Below are 25,223 nucleotides of genomic sequence, written 5' to 3' on the forward strand. Positions count from 1 at the left end.
AGCTTTCAAAGCGTGAGCCTTCCTTTTCACTCCAATGAATGTCTTCCCTTATTTAGTCAATTAAAGATCATTGTTACAGGAGACCTTCATCTGGCAAAAGCCTATCATATGCTGTAGTCCTCTAGTCCAAACAAAGGCTTTATCGTGCCTTTGCGCCTGTCATTTCCTACCACCAGTATTGCTTCTATTGAAATCTGCTGGCAATTTACATTATGTATGCGGTTTTGGTTTTAATGAAGCGTTTCTTTTTCAGACAAAGCATCTGAAAAGCTTGTTTGTAGAAAACGCATATTGTATTCCAAAGTTGGAAAATAAAGAATTTCAACCTTACAGTTTGGAAGGCCCATAGGGACTGCTAACATTGCTACCAAATGTATAATTGCTTACAGAGATGAACTATAGAATTTGCTCGGATTTCTCACCTTCAGTTAAGTCTCACTTATCCCTTATCTCTCAGCAGCATCGTATGGTAAACCCATTGAGTGTGAACCATGTTTATTTTATATTTTCCCACACAACGTACACTAACATTTAATGAACTGATAATGATGAAGATGATGAAGATGGGGACAGTAATGGTGTAGTAGCTTTAGGCTGCATACACACCAGACCTTTAAAGTACATTTGAAAAACATCCCCCATTAATTCTGAGAACTGTAAGTCTCTTTGGGTTGTCTTGGAGTGACTAACAAATTTACTAAACAACAACAACAATGATAGCTTGCAACTCACAAACCACAATTCCCAGCACCCTTAACAAGGCAGGGTTGTTTTGTGGGTAAATTGGAGAGGGGGAGAACCATTTACACCACCTCAAGCTCCCTAGAGGAAAAGTGGGGTGCAAATGTAACAAATACATAATACATACATACATACATACATAATACATACATCTTTTTCTTTGAATATTGTCTTCTATGTCTTTTGCAGAAGAACTTCCATGTAGTGGCTATGACTATCAGTAAAAGTTGTGTGTGCAGAATTCAGCTTCCTTAACAAATTAACCAGGAAAAAAGTAAGTTTCTGTACTTTGGCACTTATGAAGTTATACTTGAAAACGTGTGGCTAGTACCCAGAGAAACTGCAGAAACCAAAGGATTGCAGAACAAAACTTCCAGTGGTCAGGAATGAGGCTGCTACTCTTCCATGACTAGGCAGAAACACTATAACCTATCCTTCACACCCACTATAAAGTAAAATGTGCAAAATCACACCGAATAAGAGGAGTTATGCCATTTTGGTATATTTGCAAAATGAGTGTGTCACAGGATTAATTTTTTGCTAAGAAATTTGGGTTACATTGATGCAGGATTCTGATTTACGTGCAGAATTTACACAGACCTGATCTGTTCTACTTGGATTTCTCTGATTATTTTTTTCATCATCTCTTGCGATTTCATCCTTCTGCCAAACATATTGGATTATGTCTTAAATGCAGAAGGTCTGTGGGGTCGGGTATCACTTCAGAGTAAAAAAAGGGCAACAAAAGGTCTTGTTCTTGGAAATTCTGGCAACGGATACCATTTTACTCTTATGATATGATTCTGGTAATCTCTGCAGATACTTCCCATTCACTTTTCAGATCAGTGCATCAGATACCAACAAGACAGATGGCATTCATGCACCACATTAACTCCCCTGTGGTCCACATAGCAGTTTAGGTACCTTGCAAGTTTAGCGGACGGAACAATGAACCTGCGCACGTTTACCTCTGAGAACCTGCTTAACTCCCTGCCCAGAAATAAAACACATGTGAGACTGTTCCCGTCCCCCCAGTGACTGCACCACTTTTGAAAGCAGGTGTGGGGCTGTCATGTTTAAATGCTTATCCATGTCAATAACTTTATACAAACAGAAAGCTATGATTTGAGGAAGAAAATTGTATGCCAACTTTCTCTCTTTAACATGATTGTCCTTAACGCTCAGGAAGTTTCTGCTGCAGGGGAATACATCTCCAGTATTATTTAGTGGTAATGTGATGGAAGGACTGTACCACATGCCTCCGGTATTATGTAGTGATGTCATGGAAGGACTATACCACAATACCTTTTCTGAATGTTTGCACTGATTGCCAATGGTTTCAGTTCCTCATCTGTAAAGCAGGCACCACAGTCATTTTGTTATTCCCAAAGGACAGGGAATATAATGCAAGAGAGGACCATTTCACGTGTGACAAATTCTCTGGACAATAGCTACTTACATGCAGAAATGGTGTCAACTCCAATACATATCTATTTTTCCAGATGTACACATGTTGATATGAAAGTGTGTATATTTATCATACATTATAAACTCCATATGAGGTATTGCTACACAGAACTAGCCTTTGTTTAGAAAATGTTTGATACCATCCCTATTGACCGCCCTGAGACCTGTGGGTATAGGGCGGTATACAAATTTAATTAATGATGATGATGGAATGGGAGCACCCTTACAAAGCTGACATTCATTTCAATTGGGCTGATGCAGAATAAACTCCTGGTGAACTATGCCCTTCGTTTTGTCTGATGAGGCCTCGAGAAACATACTTTTGTTCGGACCAGCAACTAATCTCTGAAACACAGCGTTCAAGTTGCTTGTCTGAAAACTCCCATTCAGCACCACAACCTTCTGGTTAGGAAGAGTCCTGTACAATTCAAAAGCCCACATCTTGCATCTTACACCAATATGTGACCCCCCCCCCAAAAAAAACCCCTAATAACTTCAGGTAAAGTCTCCCTTCTTTCTGTTTCAAGCGCCAATATGGACCATTTTCTGCTTCAGCAATACAACAGGCTGTGTCAAAAATAACATCTACGGGCACAAACCAAAAGTTAAGCCCTTCCAAGTCCTATGGGTTTCATTCAGCGCCAGAGATTTAAAACACAGGTATTTCTATCACCGAAACAATGCAACTTTAAAGGTGCTTTGCTCTCTACCCACCGAGCCCTATAATAAAATATATCCAACTTAGGAACCATTGGAAAACAAAAGCCTGCTGCTACTTTCTCTTCCTACAAAACTTCGCGAGCCGCTTGGGAATTTGGGGGTATCTCTCTCTCTTTAAAGGAAGGAAAGCCCCTTGTCCTGCTTTCCCAGCATCAGGATGCGGCCACCAGGCTTGGCTCCTTCCTCCCTTCCCTCCCGACACATCCGAGAAGCTAGAAACCCATCAGCGCACAGCACAAAAGGACTCGTCCGCCACCGAGAAACAAAAGAGCGTGAAAAGCGGCAGAAAGAAGACAAGGGCGCAGCCGGCCGGGGAAGCCCCGCGTGGCAGCGCGCGGGAGGCGCGGCTCGGGCGCGAGATGTCTCGCCTCCTCCTCCTCCTTACCCGGACGCGGGATCCTCGCAGCCTCTTTCCAAGGAAGGGCCGGCTCCGGGAAGCCTTTGTCCCGAAAGGGACTTCGAGGCAGCCGACGGCAGGAGCAGCAGCAGCAGCAGCAGCAGCCTGGCGACCATCCACTCCGGCTCGCCGTCTTTTGCTGAGGAAAGCTGCTTGAAAGGTGCCCCCTCTGAGGCGCGGGGTGCGCGAGGTCAGGCGGGAGGGCGCGCCCTGGGGACGAGGAAAGGAGTCCCTCCTCCTCCTCCTTCTCCTTCTCCACCTCTCTCCGGCTTCCCCTCAGAAGACGCGCGCTCCTTTCCTTGGCCGGGGTTCCTGGAGCGCTTCCCCAGCGGCCCGGCCGCGACGTGCGCTTCAGGGGGAGCCCTTGGCGAGGCCGGGGAGAAGCGCTGCCTCCGGCGAGGGAGAGTTGCAAAGTGTTCGCAAAGTCGCGGCATCCCCTCCCGGCTCCGGCTGCTCCCGCCCTCGCTCCCTCAGCTTTTGCAGGCGGAGGGGGAGGCAGGCAGCGGGAGAGAGAGAGAGAGAGAGAGAGAGAGAGAGAGAGAGAGAGAGAGAGAGAGACCAGCTCCACCCCGCCGCCGCCGCCCCCTCCCCACTTCGCTCCTTCTTGCGCGCGCTCTCCCTTCCCACCCTCCCTCTCCAGGGAGTAGCCGGCTAACAAGGACCCTTCTGTTGGCTTTGTCCAAGACCCTCGCCGACAAAATATGCGGCTACGTTGCTGGGGCGCTTGCGTGCTGCTGGCGGGAGCGAGGAGTCGCGCTGCACGAGGGGTGCTTTGGGGTTGCTGGGTTTTTGTGCGGAGCCGGAGAGAAAAGGCGCCACTTTCATCCTGCCCGTGAGTTGTGGGTGTGTATCTGTGGGCCGCCGCTGTCCAAAAGTGCACCTCCAGGCGTGGGGTGGCGGGGAATGATTGACAGCACACCTTGCCGGGAAGGGTGTGATTCAGGGAAAGGAGCTCGGCAGGCTTGTAGTACGTAGTGTCAGGGTTCGGCCCTTCACTTGCAAGCTTCTGGTGCAGGGATGGACGCCGCCTGGAGCATAACAAGCCCTTTAATGATACCGTCAGGAGTCCACAGGTTGAGTGGTTGAGTTGGGAGCTGGAAGCATGCACTAGTGCTCAGATGCCAGGAATTGCTTGGAAAAAGCGATGCCAAATGCAGTGATGGCCAAAGATGAGTGAAAGGCATCCTCAGAGGGCCATCTTTTCAAATGAGAGGCACTTCCATGGAACTATGAACAAGAAGCCCTTTTTACAGCAGAAATACCGGCAGCCAGGGCTAAAGCAGCACTTGCACAAATTTTGCTTTTGTGTGAGTTGTCGTAAACTTGAGAGCATCTCCACCTGCCCCGAAAACAATTGTACCATGCTGGGTTTGATGTGCGTGATGGTCTTCTACATAGTCTTTACTCCTCTCTCTCTTTTTTAAAATATTTATTGAAATTTTCCAGAATAAACAAGACAAAAAAGTAACAAAAGTACAAAAATACAAAAGAAAAGAAAAAATAAAAAACCAACTAGAAAAAAGAAAAACACATAAAATTTCCCTTTACCTATTTTCTTTTAACTTATTTTCCGGACTTCCTCATACCTCCCTTTCTTATATTCCAATTCAAATTGTAAATTCAGCAAATCCTCACCATTAGTTTTAGCTTATTTCAGAACCTTATTTTCCATATCTCTTAAAACATTACAGCTGGAAACCACTTAATTTTCTGTCCAACATTATTCTAACACTCATTAATTTTACAATGTTTCTGCAAATAGTCTTTAAACTTCTTCCAATCTTCTTCCGCCGACTCTTTTCCCTGGTCTCAGATCCTGCCGGTCATGTCTGCCAGTCCCATATAGTCTATCATCTTCATCTGCCATTCTTCCCGGGTGGGTAAATCTTGTGTCTTCCAATATTTTGCGATGAGTATTCTTGCTGCTGTTGTCGCATACATAAAGAAAGTCCTGTCCTTCTTTGACACCAATTGGCTGACCATGCCCAGGAGAAAGGCCTCTGGTTTCTTCAGAAAGGTATATTTAAGTACTTTCTTCATTTCATTATATATCATCTCCCAGAAGGCCTTAATCCTCGGGCATGTCCACCAAAGGTGAAAGAATGTGCCTTCAGTCTCTTTACATTTCCAACATTTATTATCAGGCAAATGATATATTTTTGCAAGCTTGACTGGGGTCATGTACCACCTGTAAATCATTTTCATAATATTCTCTCTTAAGGCATTACATGCCTTGAATTTCATACCGGTGGTCCATAACTGTTCCCAGTCAGCAAACATAATATTATGTCCAACATCCTGTGCCCATTTAATCATAACAGACTTCACCATCTCATCCTGAGTATTCCATTTCAGCAGCAAGTTATACATCCTTGACAAAACCTTAATTTTGGGTTCTAACAATTCTGTTTCTAATTTCGATTTTTCCACCTGGAAGCCAATTTTCTTATCCAGTTTGTAAGCCTCCATTATCTGATAATAGTGAAGCCAGTCTCACACTTTGTTTTTTAATTTCTCAAAACTCTGCAATTTCAATTTATCTCCATCTTGTTCCAAAACATAGTCTTTACTTCTCATACAGCACATCGTTGCTGGTGTTCGTAGGAAGCTGCCATATCAAGGCAAGGGACGTTATGCATGCAGATGCTCTACCATTGAGCTATGGTCTTACTCCCATGCATTGATTAGCCACAGCCAGCCAGTTTCCTAAGGCGCATACACACAGTGAAAAAGCTATGTGGCAGGTCATGCTAAAATATAAACTCTTGCACCACCCACCACTGGCTGCCACACCTAATGGCATGTCACCTCCTAACTGTCAGCCTACCATCACACTTGGGGCCCAAAGTGTCTTTACCCCAATCTGCAGTTTTGCAGTGTTTCTTACACAGCTTCTGTGTACAATCCACAGGAAGCAGGTTTGATGTGTGCGTGCTATGAGGAAGTTTAACAGGATGCATCCCCCCTACTCAGGAGTCACCAACATGGGGCCCACCAGCCACATAGGTACCTGCAAATGCCTTCCCTGGGACCCCAGAATCTCTCCCCCACCCATGTTGAAATTCAGCTTAGAAGAACCACTACAATATAATAGATAGTGGTGTGTTCTTGGATGCAGTGTGTGAGTGTGTGTGTGTAGATATGTCCACAGGCCCCAAAAGCTTGGCACCCCCTGCCCTGCACGCTCATTCCACCGTGGTTATTTCTGGCTACATCTTGCCTTGCATTTTCTGGAAGTGAATAAAGCAGCTTTCTTGTGGTGATTCTGCAGGGCAAGGAGCCTAACTTTGCCCATATGCATTACGTCCTATACTTACCCAGTGTTCCTTCCTCTACTAATCCCAATCTTTCATTGGCTTTGCATTCATGCATTAAGAAAACTGATCCACCTTCCACTGCTGCTTTCGCAAAGGCTTCCCTGATCATCTTTCACCTTCTTCACCCTAGGGACCAAGCATCCATTTACAGATGCATGAGGGATTGTGTGTACGCAGCAGGACTTTCAATTTGTTTTCCTTTTAAAAAGCATTGCCAGCCATCTTTTTGAATGTCCTCTGCTTGCCAAAGCAGCAACTTATGTGGCAAAGGATGATGGGGCTTCTGTTGGGAGGCAGCTGTTCTACATGTACAGTATAGACCTAGTAGTTGGGGAGGGGTTGTATCTTTAGTGTGGGACACATCACGTTCCTGCTGGGGGTAGTTTGTCCACCTTTGGTCCCCATCCTGCGCTCAGCTCTCAACTGTATCTCCTGGAAGCAATCAGCAACAGTGGCCACACAGCCGGAACTGCTTCACATGGCTGGCTAAACCAGGTGCGGGTAGCTAATGGGCCTCAAACCCTTGCTGAGTTAGGGACTTCCCCTGCATGTGAAGACAGACTCTGGTGCACTTGCTTGTAGAAGAAAGTGAGGGCAGATGGTGCTTGTCAACCTGGGAAGGTAGCCCATCTCGGAGAAGGAAAACTCTGATCCTAAGCCTCCACTGCCTTGTTTAAGAACAGGTATCCAAAGTTTGCTTGTTTTTCTCTGCCCTCCCCATCCCTTGTTCCTTATGTGCCATCTTTTTTTAGATTGCAAACCTGGTGGCACTTTAGGACACTCTGGGAGCTTTGTTGTTGTTGTTGTTGTTGAAACATCCTTGGGAAATGCTTTAAATTTAATGAATTATAAATACTATGTGCTAAACAGTTACTACTCACATATATGTGTATCTACACCAATGCATCCCTAGATAAATGGGTCTGGGCTGCATGATATCCCCAGTTGCAGATTTTTTGCACTATCCTTTAAGCACCAAAATGGCTCTGTCTGAAAATGATATTTCCAAAGTAATCAGGCTCTAGTAGATGAGCCATGCCTTTGAACCTCTCAGTCTTTCCATATTTTCCAATCATCTGCCTTTGGCAGCTTTTTTGTCATCCATCCTTCAAGCCTCGCCCTTTGCCACAGGCTTGAAACAGTGAGTTTTTTTGTTTTTAACAGCATAGCACAGGCTCAGATATAAGAATAATAGTAATCCCCTGCTGGTTTAGCAAGAGGTCAACAAATTCAATTTCTCACCCTAGCATCAATTTTAAATTGCTTCCTGGCTCGCAACTACAGGAGCCTGCCAGACTGATGGAACCATAGGTGTAATGTGACTTCTGAGGTTGCTGCACCTCTGTGGGGGTTTCCTTCTTCTTCTTTGAGTTCTTGAGAAAATGGTGATGGTTGTTGCATGCTACTACAGCCGCACAATGCCCTCTGTGCAACATGAATTTAAAAGAATGCAAATAAGTTATGGCTGTTATATCACACAAAAGAAGAATTGTGTACATTTTGAGTAAGCTGCAGGTGATGTGCAGGACCCCAAATGTTATTGTTTATTGTTGGTGCAATGGTTTTGTGCCTTGTTCCTTGAAATTGTTTTATACTGCTGTATTTTGTCAAATAGTTGTTTATTTCCTTGACATCTGCATGGCGGTAACATGTTTGTGTCATATGCAAAAAGTGATTTGTTCAAGCTGATTTTGCCCGCTCATTGTGTCACCCTTCTAAGTTCTTACCAGAAGCACAGTTAAGAAATAGCATAAAGAGGGGTGATGAAATCTCCTGAGCTAAGAAGATCGTGCCATCTTCTAATCACTGGTTCCTTTTACTTAGGTGTAGTCCTCACATTGAAAATCTTGAGCAAACTGATTTTAAAGCATAAGCCTTCATTGCAGAAATGCTTTTGCTTATATTCCTGGCAGCTCTGGGCTCAGAGCACACGAGATTAAGTTATGGCTCCTTTCCTTGTCGTGCGAAAAAAGGTCTGCATGTACTGGGAGCTGGAACTGGAAACATGTCAAACCCTTGGAAAGGGGAGTTGTTGGGCTTCCAAATGGAGGATACAGAACTCACATCTAGCTTTGGAAAGATATGAAAAAAAATTCCCCTAAGGCTGTGGCGTTTTATGCATAGAAAACAGTATTCCACATCATGTTTGGAGGTTTTATGGCTCCCCCTGAGCTTCATATTGTTAGATTCAAGGCAGAATCATATTAGCAGAAGCAGCTGGATTTCCAGTTGGAGAGTGGCATTTTGTTTCTCTAAATCACCCCAACAAATATGATTATATCCTTAAGGTACTTAATATTTTCTGGCATAATCTTGTGTTTCTAAAACAGCCATAGTGAAATGGTGTGAACTAATTACGATGGCTCTTGATTACCGCTTAGCTCATTAATTAATGGTTTTCCACCATTGTCGTTGAAACTAGCATACCGAAGCAAATGGACACAGATTACGCATGCAGATCATAAGCTGCATGACCAAAAAAACATGCTGGTGATGTGGGTACTGGGACAGTCGTTTAGTCCAGCTGCTGGTTTATCTGCCCCACAACCCCTAAATCCTAGTCTGTGGTAGCTGCTTGAGTTTGAACCGAACTTTCTGTGCTGCGCAATCAAGAGGACACTTACAAGGGACATTTTCAGATCTCTATGCTTTTTAAAAAAACATTTCCATGTTAACAATGGTTCACCGTATATCTAATGCAAGATGTTCAAAAGTGTTGAGCAAGGTGGGGAATGCAAGCAGCCTTCTGCTTGGGCACCAGGCCTCTTCTGCCTCCTTGCTGCCACTGCAGCCCTTTGTGCGCCTCCCCAAGCAACTTCTGATGGGCAGAGGGACAGAATGGCTTGAGGCGGGGAAAAGGGATTGCAGCTGGAGAGGGACTGTCAGAAATCAGAGATATCCCACCTGCGCATGTGAAGGTGCCTTCCACTCTTACAAAGGGCTCTCTAGATCCTGATGTCAGCAGGCTCACCTGTTTTGTACTGGAGAAGGCATCTTTAGCTCCGAGCCTCCTATACCTTCTCACATCCTTTCTCCTGCATTCCTTTCTTGTTTTTCTTCTCTCCCGACCCTCCTTGCACTGTGTTCTCTTTGTGGGATTTGTAAAATGTGTTGCATTCGTTGCTTTAAATTATGCAATTCTTATTGGAAAGCTCAATTTTGTTTAAAAACAAGGTTAAACTCTACATGCGCATCCAGGTAATGAAATGGGCATATAATTAATTATGCATGTATGTACATCAAAGTTGTGCCACGTTTATATTTGCTGGAATTGTGCTCAGTATTTTTTCCCTCTGGGAGTGGTGGTAAACCTCCATTTGTCCCCTTCAGTTCAAAAAAATATCCAAAAGGCATATTAACCTGCAAGGGAAATAGATGTGCTGAACAAAGAAGCTGTCTTACACTGAGTCTCAACATTGCCCTCTCTCAGGGACGGGAAACCTGTGGCCACTGAAAGAGGAAGAGGAGTGTGGAGGGAGCGCACCACCCCTGGCAGCGCTATCCCGGTGTGGTGCCATTGCGGCTGCCCCCCTGCCCGTGCTGGGTGCCACAACCCCGCAGGCGGCATGCCACGCCCCCAGGATTCATGCCAGCCCTGCCCCGCCTGTTCTCCGCCCCCCAGTGCCGGAGCATGAAGCTCCACCACTGCCTGTGGCCCTCCAAAAGTTTTTGGATTCCAGTTCCCATCAGCCCCATCAAATGTGGCCAATAGTCAGGGGTCAGGAGAGATGGACTCTTCAAAAGCTGGCTTCCACAGCTTCCTCTTCAGTATTCTTTCTAGCCCAGTCTTGTATGCTCTTAAGTGACAGTGGCTCTCTAGGAGTTCAGGGGAGTGAGGAGCCGTTATACGTGCAATGCATGTGTTCTGCCACTCAGCTATGTCCCCTTCCCAAAGAGCACAAACAAACTGTGCTCCTCAAGAATGATAGTGTCAGAGACTGAACTGAGGAGGAATGGTGGGAACCGCCCCCCGCTTCCTGCACCTTTCCAAGAAGAGGAGGACAGTATAGATTTAGAACAGTGGTTTGCAGAAGGTCACAGTTCAGAGGCTGCAGAGGGGAGAAGCTGGGAAATATTGGGAGAGCACCAGGAAGAAGAAGCACCAGGGGAGAGACAGCTGACAGACTCAGTGTCTCTGGATAGCATTCCTGACCCCCCCCCCCAGGACCAGGCGTGCATTGAGAGTACAGTCATACCTCGTGTCGCGTTTGCTTCATGATACGATTTTTCAGGTTGCGTTCCGGAGTGACCCAGAAGTACCGGAAAGAGTTACTTCCGGGTTTCACCGCTCATGCATGCACAGACGTGCAAAATAACGTCACACACGTGCGCAGACGTGGAGAATCGCAACACGCGCAGATGCGGGTTGCGTTCTGCTCATGTTGCAAAAGGGACTCCAGAACGGATCCCATTCACAACCAGAGGTACCACTGTTGTAGAACAGAAAGCTCAGAGGCAGAAAGCATAGCTCAGCCGGCGCAGGGGTGACATAGAATAGGAGAGACTGAGGGGGTGGGACTTTACTCAGAGCAACACCATTATCTAAGAGAAACTGCATTCCTTCGTCTCTCTCTGTGAATATTGAATAAACTAATTGGTAAGAACTCATCTTTTTTTATCTGCTTCTTTGCTTCCACCATGAGGGAGATAGGATTCCCTGAAGCCTGACCGATAGCAAGATTTAAACATGCGAATGGGGGTGAAACTGTCCTCTTTGCCTTCCCAAAGCAGTGAGTTCATGTCAGGGGTGAAATCTGAACCAGGGAGTTCTTCCTTCACAGCTTACTATTTTAGCTGCTAGGCTCTACTATCCCTCTCTGCATAAAAATGTACATCAGCCTTAGTGCTGTTCATCAGCAAGCTACTTCTCAGTGGCCATATTTTGAAGAGCGAAAAAGAAGACACATTTGCCAACTTCAACTTTTAACTATGGATCACTGTGACAACTCTTATTTTATTTACCCTTTTACAAGAGGACATGTCCTGGGAAAAGAGGACATATGGCAACCCAACTTCCCACACACCACCATGGATGCTTTGGCCAGAATGGCTGGCATGCTCATGATTTGCCAGATGAAGAGATGACAACGCCAGCAAGAGTCCTGGTCTCAGTTCCCCATGCATATAGTTTTGCAGCAGAGAACGCGTAATACACATGTGAAAATATAATGGTATTGTCGGTTGCTCACATTCCACTGGGACTCGTGTGTGATTTCTAGACACATTTAAAGCTTATCGTTTCCTGTGTTACGAGAAAATGTGTGCCCTACATGTTGCGGTTAAGCAAGAACCTTATAACAATATAATTAAAAGTCACAGCAATGTTGGGAGTGAATGCAGAGGCAAGACGTTTTGTAATTGGCTGCATGTGTTATTTGAGAACTGCTTTACCTATGGGGAATATTCTCCTCAACATGAAGAGCTGGAGCAATAAATATATCAAGGTTGCTGGAGAAGGACTAAGTCATTCTTGCTCTCCTTCAAGACTGCACGGTTCTTAGTGGTTTTCTCCCCATGTAAAAAGGAAATTGAGAGACCAGCCTTTTGTCATGCAAACAGGCATAAATACTTTGCAGGCATCTCAGTTTTCAATTGGTTTCACAGCACTTTTGTAAAATTCACTACTTTCACGCACAATAAGAACAGTTTCCTCCCTTTGAATGGATTGGAAGCACAACATTTCTTAACTCCCCTTCCCCATTTTATTATCAATCAGTGTTAGGGCCAACTCCAACAACCAGATCAGCCCATGAGGAATGTGGGTTGAATTTAGCTGCGCTAAGTTCAGCATGCAGTCAAGCAGTTATATGATTGCTTTGCCATGTGCCGGCTTGGAACTGTTCCCACACTTCCTGCATCATCGCTCTGCAACCCAGCTGCTGGCAGACAGCTTTAAAAGCGGTGCAGCAAATGCAGGTTGTGAGCAGAACACACGGCAAAGCAATCTCAGGAGCCAAATGCCAAGTCAACCTACGTTGCCAGCATGTCAGTCCTCCAGGTGGTGTTGGACTCCAACTCCCATCAGCCTTACCCAGCATGGCCAATGGTCAGAGAAGATGGGAGGTGTGGTCCAACAAAACCTAAATAGGAAAGGAAAGATGGCATGATAATTGTGCAGTGTGGACGCCACGAGACTGTCTCATTATATGCACCCTGCAAATTAAAATAGGCATCCATCCTGAGATGATTACAGTGGTACCTTGGTTCTCGACTCCCAAAACCATTCAAAAACCAAGGCACGGCTTCTGATTGGCTGCAGGAGCTTCCTGGACTCAATTGGAAGCTGTGTTGGACATTCGGCTTCCAAAAAACATTCGCAAACCAGAACACTTATTTCCGGGTTTGCGGCATTCGGGAACCGATTTGTTCGGGAGCCAAGCCATTCGAGTACCAAGGTACCACTGTATATGGTTGCCGCTCACGGTGACAAAGGACTCAAATGTAGCAATATCTTTGCCTTCATAGAACAGTTAAAATCCAGCCTCTCAAGAAACAGGCAATGCTTTTTAAGAGAGTTGGCATGATCAAGACATCAGTGCCCATAGCAATGTGTATACATTGGTTTATTTTGTCCCGCTATTACCTTTGGTCCAACAAGTGCTGCAAGGTTTTGATGCACCAGAAAAGCCTCCTCATCCTATTTGACCAGAAATAATAGTAGCACAGGAAAGAGAAGGAGAAAGTATGTCAGGAGCTGGAAGTCAGGCATAGGTCAGCAATAAAACAATAAAGTACCAGATGTCAGCGAACTCTTTATTCAAAGAAACAAAACAGCTCAGTCCTAGTGGTCGCAGCAAACCTTCCCAGGGCATGTCTTGCCCCCATGAAGCAGTTGCAAGGACCGAAAGTCCCCACCTTCCCACTGCTCTCTATGGCGCCTTCCGCAGTTCCTTCCCCAGTAACCTAAGGTTCCATTGTTTTTTCTCTCATTGCTCTGCCCTCTTCATTTATCTGTGTGTTCTAGGAGATCTGAGGTTGCAGCAGGAGGATGAGATTCCCTGGATTCTTTAGCAGCCTGCCGTATCTCTGTCTCTTGGCCCTCCTACTCTCCTGTCTCTGAATCTGAACTGCCGTCTGCCACAGCCTCTTTCTGCTCACTAAACCCTGTTGCCTCTTCAGCTCCCGACACATCCTCCTCCCATTCTTCTCCCCTTTTCTCCCTCTGACCACGCATCGTCCCACCAGCAGTCCCCTGGCTCTGAGCCTTCTTCCCCTGGGGGTTCCCCAGCTGGTGCCTCCCAGCACTTCTCTTCACCCAGCCAGTCCAAGACAAAGTATGTACAGCATGAGAAATAGAGGTCTGGTTCTATCATAGTGGTATAGCTATACCATGCCACCTTCAACTCTGAAAAACACCAAACCAACATCCATCTCTGGTCTTAGACACACAGGATCCAATCCAGCATCAATCATAACCCCAATTGCACTCCACTGCTTTCAATGAAGTTATGACTAGCTGGCAGGATTGCACCCTCAGCCTCCCAGTGGCTGTGTGTGTGTGTCTCCACACAGGCTATATTTCCAGCCACCGCACACCTCCTCATCCTGGCAGCCACTGCCACTATGTTCCAAAGCAATGCAGTCCAAGAATGACATCAGAAGAGAAGCAAGGGGAATAAGTTGCTAAAGCAACCAAAATGCCTTAGGCTTAGGGTAGGGAAAAAGACATCTGATTCCAATTATCTTGCAGCAGTTCTGAATATCTGCATTTTGGTCCAAACTGGTGATGTGTCAGCAACGTCACCTGATTTCGTGCCGACGGGTTTTTCAATTAACCCCACACAGTCACTAGGCAAGCATCTGGAAATATGTAAAAGACAGAACGAGTCAGCCAAAAACTAACAATTAAGCAGATGAGCGTGCATCCCTAAAAACTCAGTCCCACTTTTCCTTAAAAGTATTTTTTGTTATGCGGAAGGCTACCTCCATAAATCCATTTATCTCACGCAGATCAATGGCAAAGCATACTCTGATACCTTTGATATACCATGCATTTATTTGGGGGGGAGCATTAGGATATTTGCTTAACCTGGTTGTCTTTTTAAAGCCACGGGGGGGGGGTGGTCCAGAATATACTACTTTACATTTCCACTTTACAACTTTCTTTTGCTTTGTTTAGGTAAAATAAAGAAACGGAAAACAGCTTCATATGTAAATAGTTGTATCATTTAATCCCTCTTCGGTTTGGAAGCAGAAAGTATGGTTGCTTCAAAAGGAGCAAATAGTAATAGAGAGTAGTGGATGTGCAGACTGCATCTCACAGAAGATGCAGTGGGGTGAATGGCTGACACTTTGGGGTTCTGGTCTTGATTCAGCTTAAAAGGGAGTGCGAAGGCAAAGTGAGGCTATGCCTGAGATCCCTCATGGTGCTTCTATGACTCGACTGTGTTTCAAAAAATGAATAGAAGCTGCACACACACACAAAACTTGAAAGGGAATCCTGCTGGGCTTTTGAGCAGTGATTAATAGCCGTCCTCCAAGCGCAGGCCAGCTGTGTTGTTTGACAATACAGTTGCCTGATTTCATAGATGAATGGCTGGTGGAATTGGATAAGGAAAAGTGAAATGCTTAACTGCTGCTATTATTATTACTGTTAGCATATTGTTTGATCTTTAGTATGGTCGTAATATTATTTTTATATCGTATTGCAATATATAAATGATATACTGTATTTTTTTCTGTTTCAACTGCAGGGGCTGCCCACTGAGCTTGGCCCGGAAGCTGCAGCTGGTGCAAAATGCAGCGGCTTGGCTGCTCACTGAGGTAAGCTATCTCCGCCATGTTACACCACTGTAGAAAGAATTGTACTGAATTAGCTACTAAGCTAAGTTCTGGGAGCTGGTGCTGGTGAGAGCCTTATACAGCTCAGGGCAGGATGCCTAAAAATTGTCTCAGCCCTTTTCTACCCAGCCAGTCACTGTGCTACACAAGAGAGGGCCACCTGCAGACACCATCAGGTGGTCCGTTCTATATGATGTAGGAACTGGGCCCTTAGCATGGCAGCACTTGCCTTTTGAAGCTCCGTCCGGTGGAATATCAGACAGACACAGCCTCTATTTCTCTTTGGGGCCTGTTGAAGGTGGTCTTTTTCAAACAAGTGCAGATATTTATCCCGGTCTACATTGGATTTGAACTTGTTTTTACATATGGAATTGCTTCTTGCTGTTGTTATTATTTGTTGATGTCTTTATTGTTATATCACTTTGAGATGTTTCATAGGGATCAGTTTCTACGTGGAATGAAGTAATAATCATAATACAGTGGAACCTCGGATTGCAGACGTAATCTGTGACGGAGGCACGTCCGCAATCCGCAGCGTTCGCAAGCTGAAGCGCCACATCTGCGCAGGCACGATTTAGCACTTCTGCGCGAGCGGCGAAACCTGGAAGTAACCTGTTCCGGTACTTCCAGGTTTCCCGCGGTCCGCAACCTGAAAACACGTAACCTGAAGCAAATGTAACATGAGGTATGACTGTAATGTTGTAAGCCACCAAGGGGGAGATGGTGTACTTTTTGTTGTTGTGGTTGGCTTCAGCCTGCCTCAGGAGACAATAGAGGAATGCGCCTATTGGGGTTGAAGTCAAACAGTTGGAGAGTTACAGCGCCTGCTGTGGCTGTAGAGACCAATATGGCAGAGACATGTTTTATTATTGCAGCTGGGGCAGATGAAGGTGTCGAGTTGTGTTGCTGCAAATACATCATGGCTTTTCCTTCTCCCTGTGCTTCTCCCAGAGGCCATTCCTCCTCTGGTCACTGCTGTGGATACAATACCTGACTATACCTGACACAATACAATACCTGATACAGTCAGCTAGGGATTCCCACACGGCAGGGTTGATGTTATCAGCCTTGAAGTCACTTTTGCAGAGATCTTTGTAAACACAGAGTTGATCTGCCAACGGGCCTGCTGCTTGAAGCCAGCTCCCCCTAGTGCAATTCCTTGGTGTACTTTGAACGACGACCTATTAATTCATTAAATAAATGAATAAGAGATGTGCATTGCCTACAGCACCACCATTAACAAAACAGTCTTTAATGAGAACCAGAATCTCCTTTTAAAATCTAATATAATTTAAAAAAACAACAACAAGCAAACCTATACTTAAGTTGCAAAGAATGAACTGAGAAATTCATTGGCTGGGATCCAAAGAGCTACTTTAGATGCAATCAAGGCATTGGGCGTGCTCAGTAGAATTCACACACACCCTTTGAATGGCAGACCATTATGCTACATCACAAACTGCTTAGGAAACTCCCCTCCTTTTCAAAACAAGCGCAGTTTACCTTGTGGCTTGGGGAGCTGTTGCTTGAGAAACACGTCCAAATTTCCCCTGGGTAGCTTGTTGTGCAGTTCTTTGGAGCCAGGCCACTTTAGACAGTTGTGAACGGATTATTTACTTTACCTTCAATACACACAAACGCGACTTTCCACTGGGACACACCACTAGTCCCTGTAGTGCTGCAATGGGAAAAGCCATCAATTCCAAAAGGCGACTTAGCTTCTGTTTTAGGTTCTGGATGTTGCAACCCAGGCAGGACTGGAGAAATAAGGAAGGAACAATTGGGCTGCAGACCATTGAGCCTAAAAGGATTTTTATTGACAACTTTTGAGACCAAGAAACTTTGACCAACACTGGTCATCACAGGGCTGCCAACTTTTCAGCTGAGCTTTGCAGTTGTACCTTTAGCAGTGGATTGATATGCAGTTGTTTAGCAGGCAATAATGCTTATTTCCATGCCATGAAAAGCTTCACCTGTTAATTTATCCACACAGAGCTGAAGTTAGAAGCACAAGTGCACGGGTGGGGTTGCTGTTTCTTCCTAATCACATGGCTACCCTGGGAAGCCAACAAAATCCAATAGTTTTCTCCACTGAGTGGCTGGAGTATAGTGATATTACGTTATTAACAAGACAGTCGTGAAGGATGATGAGTCCACCAGCAGGTAACTCACGTATTCAAGGGCATTGAATCACTGTTGCTAGTTGATCAGAGGAAGGAATGCTGACCACCCCTACCTGAGACTCAGGAGGGAAAAACAGGTGTCACTGTGGTGATTTACACCACTCAAACGTGGCTCACCAAGAATGGGGTAAATAGGGATTCAGCCTGCCAGCTGGAGCCATTTCCCAACTCCTGCTACAAAGCCTCAAATAACAATGGCAAATAAATATGTCTTAACATTGTTTGGGGCTTTAGTCCTAATAGCTAATTGTTGTCCTTTCCATTGGGTTGGATCTTGTCTTTTTGCTGGAGGGTGCTACTTAGCATGACACTGCCTTAGGTATTGGCAGCATAAGCACTAACTGAGTCATGGAGTTCCTTGCCGTGGTCCCAAGATCATGACATAAAGTATTATGCTCTGGCTCCCTCTGCTGACCTGTAGGTAGAAAACATAGACAAGGAAATTTTGTCTCAGTGTCCAAGAGCTAGATGGTTTAGTGTGCATTCAGTACACTCTGAATGTGCTGGGCTTGTTTGTTTTCAGCTTTGTACACATGAGGTCAACCCCAATCCAGACACATCCAATTTCTTTCAATGAATCAATGCATGTATTCCCCCACACAAACCAGTTTTTTTTAAAAAAAATAATTTTTATTCATTTTTCAAACACATAATAAGAACAAACAAAACACAAGACAAAAACATACAAAACATTTAAACATATATAATTTCATAATCTTATTTTCCTGTAACTTCTTTCAGTCGACTTCCCCATACCTCCCTTTCGCTGCATCCTTATTTTAAAAAGAATTTTTTAGCAACCCTTTAGTCAAATTACCCATTTAAATCCCTTCATTACATTCCCATAAATTTGTTGATTACAGCTGTAGTTCTCTGCTTCTTACCCCTTGACATCTTAACACTCATCAATTTTACAACAGTTTTTAAGATATATTTTAAATTTCTTCCAGTCTTCTTCCACTGCCTCTTTCCCCTGGTCACGAATTCTGCCAGTCATCTCTGCCAGTCCCATGAAGTCAATCACCTTTGTCTGCCATTCTTCAAGAGTAGGTAGTTCTTGCATCTTCCAATACTTTGCCAGAAGAATTCTTGCTGCAGTAGTAGCATACATAAAGAAAATCCTATCCTTCTTTGGCACCAATTGGCCAACCATGCCCAGGAGAAAAGCCTCTGGTTTCTTAGTAAATGTCCATTTAAGGACTTTCTTAATTTCATTATAGATCATTTCCCAGAATGCTTTCACCCTCGGGCAGGTCCACCATAGGTGATAAAAGGTACCTTCATTCTCATTACATTTCCAGCATTTATTATTGGGCAAATGGTAAATTTTTGAAAGCTTGACTGGGGTCATGTACCACCTGTAAATCATTTTCATTATATTTTCTTTTAAGGCATTACATGCCGTGAACTTAACACCAGTGGTCCATAACTGTTCCCAGTCAGCAAACATAATGTCATGACCGATATCCTGTGCCCATTTAATCATGGCTGATTTCACCGTTTCCTCCTGTGTATTCCACTTAAGCAGCAAATTATACATTCTTGACAGATTCTTAGTATTGGGTTCTAACAGTTCCGTTTCTAACTTTGACCTCTCCTTCTGGAATCCTATTTTCCTGTCCTCTTTAAATGTCTCATTTATCTGGTAGTAATGCAACCAATCTCGAACTTTGGACTTTAGTTTTTCATAACTCTGAAGCTTGACCCTTTCACCTTCATGTTCTAAGATTTCACAATATTTTGGCCATTTAGAATCCATATTAAGTTTTTTCACCCCCTTGGCTTCCATTGGTGACAACCACCTGGGAGTTTTAGTTTCCAGTAGGTCTTTGTATCTGCTCCAAACATTATATAATGCTTTTCTAACAATATGATTTTTAAAACCTTTGTACACCACTGCCTTGTTGTACCATAAGTATGCATGCCAGCCAAAACAATTATCATATCCTTCCAAGTCTAAGATGTCTGTGTTCTCAAGAAGTAGCCAGTCTTTCAGCCAGCAAAAAGCTGCTGCTTCGTAATATAATCTTAAGTCCGGCAGAGCAAACCCCCCTCTATCTTTTGCATCAGTTAAAATCTTAAACTTTATTCTGGGCTTTTTGCCCTGCCAGACAAATTTTGATATATCTTTCTGCCACCTCTTGAAACAATCCATCTTGTCCAGAATTTGTAAGGTCTGAAACAAAAATAACATTCTAGGCAATACATTCATCTTAATAGTAGCAATTCGACCTAACAAGGACAGTTTCAACCTTGACCATGTTTCTAAATCTTTCTTTACTTCTGACCAACATTTTTCATAATTGTCTTTAAATAAATTCACATTCTTAGATGTTAAGTTTACCCCCAGGTATTTCACTTTCTTTGTTATCTCCAAACCTGTTTCACTCTGAAACCTCTCTCTTTCTTCCGTTGTTAAGTTTTTTTCCAAAACCTTTGTTTTCTGTTTATTCAGTTTAAATCCTGCTACTTGACCAAATATTTCAATTAGTTCTAACACTCTTTTAGTACTGGTATCTGGCTGTTGCAGAGTCAAAACTAGGTCATCTGCAAATGCTCTTAATTTATAGTATCTAGCTCCGACCTAAATTCCTTTAACCAACTGATCCCTTCTAATCATATTTAACAAAACCTCCAGGACTGATATAAAGAGTAGAGGGGATATTGGGCAACCCTGTTGTGTACCTTTTTCTATAGATATTTCTTCCATTACCACATTATTTACAATTAACTTTGCTTTTTGTTCTGAATATATTGCACCTATACCGTTTTCAAAACCTTGGCCTACCCCCATCCCTTGGAGATTCTTTTTCATAAAACTCCAGCAAATGTTGTCAAAAGCTTTCTCCGCATCCACGAAAATTAAAACAGCCTTTCTATTTATGTCAACTTCTAACATCTCCAAAATATCAATAATGTTCCTCACATTAGCTGACATATGTCTCCCTGGGAGAAAGCCAGTTTGGTCCTTATGAATCTCCCCTAGTAACACTCTCTTCAATCTTTTTGCCAAAATGTCTGCAAAAATTTTGTAATCCACATTGAGTAAAGATATAGGGCGGTAGTTTTTAACCTGGTTTTTTTCAGTCTCTGTTTTCGGTATAAGCGAGATGAAAGCCTCTTTCCACAATTCAGGTGCCTTTTTCCCCTCCATAATTTCATTGCAAACTTCCTTTAATGGTTGTATTAACCAATCCTTCAGCATTTTGTAGTAACTGGCAGTCAAGCCATCTGGTCCTGGTGATTTTCCCAGTTGCATATTCTGGATGGCACCCTCTATCTCTTGTTCTGTTATTTTCTCATTCAGAAGCCTTTTATTTTGTTCTGAAATTTTTGGTAATCCGTAATTTCTAAGGAATTCTTCAATTTCTTGTTCATTTACTGGCCCTTGTGTATATAATTTCCTAAAAAAACTTTGAAAACAATTACTTATCTCATTGGGTTTGTAGATAGTCTTTCCCTCCATCTCTAAACTCGTCACTGTATTCAGTTTCTGCCTCTCACACAAACCAGTTTTGATGCAAAAAGATATTTTAAAACAGAATAGATTTGCACTTCAGCCCGAGTGTGTACAAATGAAAATGCATGTGAATTGTAGCTTTCTTGCACTGCATTGTGAAAGTCTGGTATACTGGACGTTTCTGAGCATAATTCAAAGTGTTGGTGCTGACCTTTAAAGCCCAAAATGGCCTCAGCACAGTATACCTGAAGGAGCGTCTCCACTCCCATCGTTCAGCCTGGACACTGAGGTCCGAGGGCCTTCTGGCAGTTCTCACTGCGAGAAGTGAGGTTACAGGGAACCAGGCAGAAGGCCTTCTTGGTAGTGGCACCCATCCTGTGGAACGCCCTCCCATCAGATGTCAAGGAAATAAACAATTATCTAACTTTTAGAAGACATCTGAAGGCAGCCCTGTTTAGGGAAGTTTTAAATGTTTGATCTTTTATCATGTTTTTATTATTCTGCTGGGAGCTGCCTAGAGTGGCTGGGGAAACCCAGCCAGATGGGCAAGGTATAAATAATAAATAATAAATTATTATTATTATTATTATTATTATTATTATTATTATTATTATTATATTGGAAAGCTGTATCTAAAAAGGGGGAGATCCATGCCCGTAGTGGAATGTGGAAATACTAACTGAAGGAAAAGGGTTGAGAAGGGTTGATGCACACTACCTGAAAATACACATCCATGCTGGATGTGGGGGTTGGGTAAAATGAGTCCTAACTCACACGAGCATTGTAACCCATGTGATTCATCTATTATCATGATATTGTGAATTCGTATACTGCCATTTGTTAAGAAAAATCCTCAGGCAATTTAGGAGACACACGAAAGACTGCTGCAGCTGATTCTGCAATTGGAAAAATGGCATAGTGGGCTTTTTTCTAATCCAAAGCAAATACTGTGACCTTCAGTGATTATTTACATTAGGCATTAACCAAGACACACACAAAGGAAAACAGCTGTAGCTGTTGTTTCAACATTTATGTATCCCACCTTTCCTTCAAAGAGCTCGAGGTGGCTCCCCACTCTGCGTTTTTCCCTCACAACATGCCTGTGAGATAGGCTAGGCTGAGAGACAGCAACTGGTGCAAGGTTGCCCTGTGAGCTATATGACTTTGAACCCTGGTCTCCCAGGTCTCTGTCCAATGCTCTAACCACTATACCACATTGGCTGTGGAGGAGCAAAATAAAAAGTAAGCACCCATGAAACGTGTCCACAGGAAATATTCTCCTGACAGTTTTCATGCATCAAAGCTATGCCCAAAGAAGTCACTCCAAAGATGTTGTGAAAATTCACAAGCTTCCTTAAAATATGAAATAGAAATATTAACTGCATAGCAAAAGCACACCAACACACACACACCCTGTGAAGTATCTTGGGATTTACCTCTCTTGCCTGATACCACAGCCTTCAGTCCCACAAAATCTCATTGCCCTAAACTGAGTTGTTGTTATCTCTTTTTCATCCCTAGATGGCTGTGTGAGATAGAATAGAACAGCACATGTGGCACCCATGAATTAGAGGAAATTTAAGAGCTGGTTTAACTAGATGGTGACAGAGTTCACTTATGAGCTTCCTTCCCCACTGGTGAAAAGTGCTTTAAGGCCTTCTGAGGGACCCATACTCAAGGATTTCCCAGTACTATTTTAGTTTAAAAGGGGCATGAATCATTCATCTACATGAGCCTTCATTGGGAGCAGCCGCCTCAGGTGTCACCTTCTGGTGTGTGGCAGATGCAAGGTGCCGGGGGGGGGGGGGGAGTGTGACACTGTTCTTCCCCCAAGTGAAAAGCCTGTTCCTGCCCCATAAATGCCTCAACTGGGACATTGCCTTGACCTAACTTTCCAGCACCTTCCTTTTGCAGTTTAGCTCTGTGTACACATCTTAACTTGTTCTGCAAAAATTTGCAAGTCATTTTCTGTTCCTCTTTCACTTCAGCTTTACACTTAAGGAAACCACAACCGCAACGCAACACACACACAAATAAATCAGTGCATGGGTCAAGTTATTTTGCTGCCAGAGGCAAATACAGTACCTCCTGCTCCTGTTAACTGAACTGTCAATTGAATCTTACTGAATTGCAATGGGGCAGCTTCTACCAGGCTGGAGGACAATAAGGGTAGCTTAGAGAGGGTGCAGGGGAAGACCTGTTGCTTGCATCTTCTGCCTTTGGGCAGCTGCCTCACTATGTCTAATGATAGGGCTGGCCTTGCACACAGATCTCTCACATTCATACACATGTGTGCACATCCCTAAACAGTTTCCCCACCATGTGGTGAGCCATTAAATCTAAAACCACTTAAGACATACCCCCAGGCACTTGGGTACAATGTTGTCTCCTTGCACCACCTCCACAAATTACCTTATTATGCCTACAACCTTCCATAACTCCCGGAAAAGCACCAAAGCGTGTGCCACCCAAGGACCAAGGGCAAGAGTTTGGCACTTGTATTTCCTGTTTTCTTATTTTAAAAGGATAGGCAAACTTAAAGATGTCCAGATCTGCTTTACTTTTTTACTAGAACCCCGACACCCACCAGCTTGAGGCAGGTGCAAAAGACAATCAGTTAGAATTAAAGATCAGGGTACCTCTGAGCATATTCTGAACCTAAGAATTACTTTTCAGTAGCAGAACTGAACTGAGTTGAGCTCACAGTCCTTTCACATAGAAGTCCACTCCAGGTTAGCTTTCATCATTGCAACAGCCAAGTTTAGTTAGTAAAAACGTTTTTGCCGTTGTTAAACAACTGGGAGTTGGAAACTCTTGCCAATCCACTGCAAGTAATCCAGAGATCTACCAGTAGCTCCTGATCTACATTCTGTCTACCTTGATCCTAAAACAATTCTACCTTGCCTTTCCACCAGTGACCCTGAAGGTGGCTCACAGGACAACATTTCAATAGGGCCCAATCCATGAAAGCAAGAACAGTGTAACACTGAACTTCATGCTGTCCTGCACACTGTTATCCGATTTAAAATTACTGCATCACTTGAAGACAGAAGGGAGGGGGGGGGGAAACACCACTCTGAATAATGCATAAAATCTGGAGGGCATCCAAGCTATATCTCTCAGCCTTTCCAAAGCTGGGGCCCAGCAGACTGCCAAATTGTGCATCCCAATGTATTTTGCATGCAGTGACTAAAATCTGACGCTGCAAACTCATGAGAGCATAACAGGAACACACGGAAGATTTTGTGGGTTTGTTGCTGTGCTTGCATTCACCCTAGAATTGATTCCATAAAACAGGACTGATTGCACTGAACCTATGGGATGAAATCAAAATGAATACTCAATAAACAGGTCACCCAAAGGAGCTCCTCTGTCTTGTTTAGCTGGGAGTAGCAGCAGCAGTTTTCCTACTGAAGGGGAAGGCGTGTTCTCTGGACTCTTTAAATGAGGGTGGTGTAATAAATCTGGGCAGCTAAGTGCCCTTCTGGATTTCTGCACTTTTATGGTATGGCTTCTTCCTTCTTTCATAAACTGGCCAGAAGGAACGCCCAGAGCAGGGGTGCCAACTTGAATAAAATGGCGGGGGGGGGGGGGGTAGGTAAGCCCTGCATAATCAATCATATGACACAGTACACACACACCATTTGAATGGCAATGCCCATCAACTTTGGGGAGGCCCAGCAGACACGGGTACCCCAGCTATATAATAAAATGAATCTGATCCAGAAAGACCATGTTGGTTGGAGATCAGCCAAGCTAATTTTTATATTTTCTTTTTTAGATATCTTGGTAAGTGTAGCTTCAAAAAGAACGGAACTGGTACCTCAAACAGAAACGGTAGTTAGTCCAGATGCACTTTATATTTCTCCATATGTTCATATTACAATGAAGAAGTGAAAGTAGAAGAAGCCGTCCAACTTTTCAATAGCACTTTGACCTGCAACAATTATCAAGTGAAAACATTTCTTTCCATGGTCATGAAAAACTTTTATCTGCTGCTGACTGCTGCATACAGTATCAATCCTTGTTTAAAAGCACACTAGCAGGCCTGGTGTTTTTGCTTCCTTAAAAAAAACAAAAACCAGGGGGGAAGCCTGACAATCTTAATTTTCTTATCACCCAGGAAATGTTGCAAGATGTGTTATATGGTGAATAGG

The 25,223-nt window shown here is 43.9% G+C and overlaps 2 protein-coding genes across 3 annotated transcripts in view; one reads left to right on the forward strand and one right to left on the reverse strand.

Annotated features, from left to right (window-relative positions):
- The window catches only part of CHST3 (carbohydrate sulfotransferase 3), a 41,091-nt gene extending 37,307 nt beyond the window's left edge, over positions 1–3,784 (reverse strand). Inside the window, exon 1 of one of the 2 annotated variants that reach the window (XM_081861885.1) lies at positions 3,314–3,784. The gene's annotated coding sequence lies outside the window, so the exon portion shown is untranslated. The remainder of the gene's footprint in view (positions 1–3,313) is intronic. The other variant, XM_081861881.1, reaches the window with a different exon arrangement.
- LOC309342755 (uncharacterized protein) lies at positions 3,086–25,223 on the forward strand (the record flags this gene model as incomplete). Its single annotated transcript, XM_081863581.1, has 3 exons — positions 3,086–4,168; positions 15,336–15,405; positions 25,190–25,223. The coding sequence occupies 2 exons, from the start codon at positions 3,086–3,088 to the stop codon at positions 15,402–15,404; spliced, it is 1,152 nt and encodes a 383-aa protein (XP_081719707.1). The 3' UTR covers position 15,405; positions 25,190–25,223.

This window comes from Podarcis erhardii (assembly GCF_964252035.2).
Source record: "Podarcis erhardii genome assembly, chromosome: 5".
NCBI classification, from domain to species: Eukaryota; Metazoa; Chordata; class Lepidosauria; order Squamata; family Lacertidae; genus Podarcis; species Podarcis erhardii.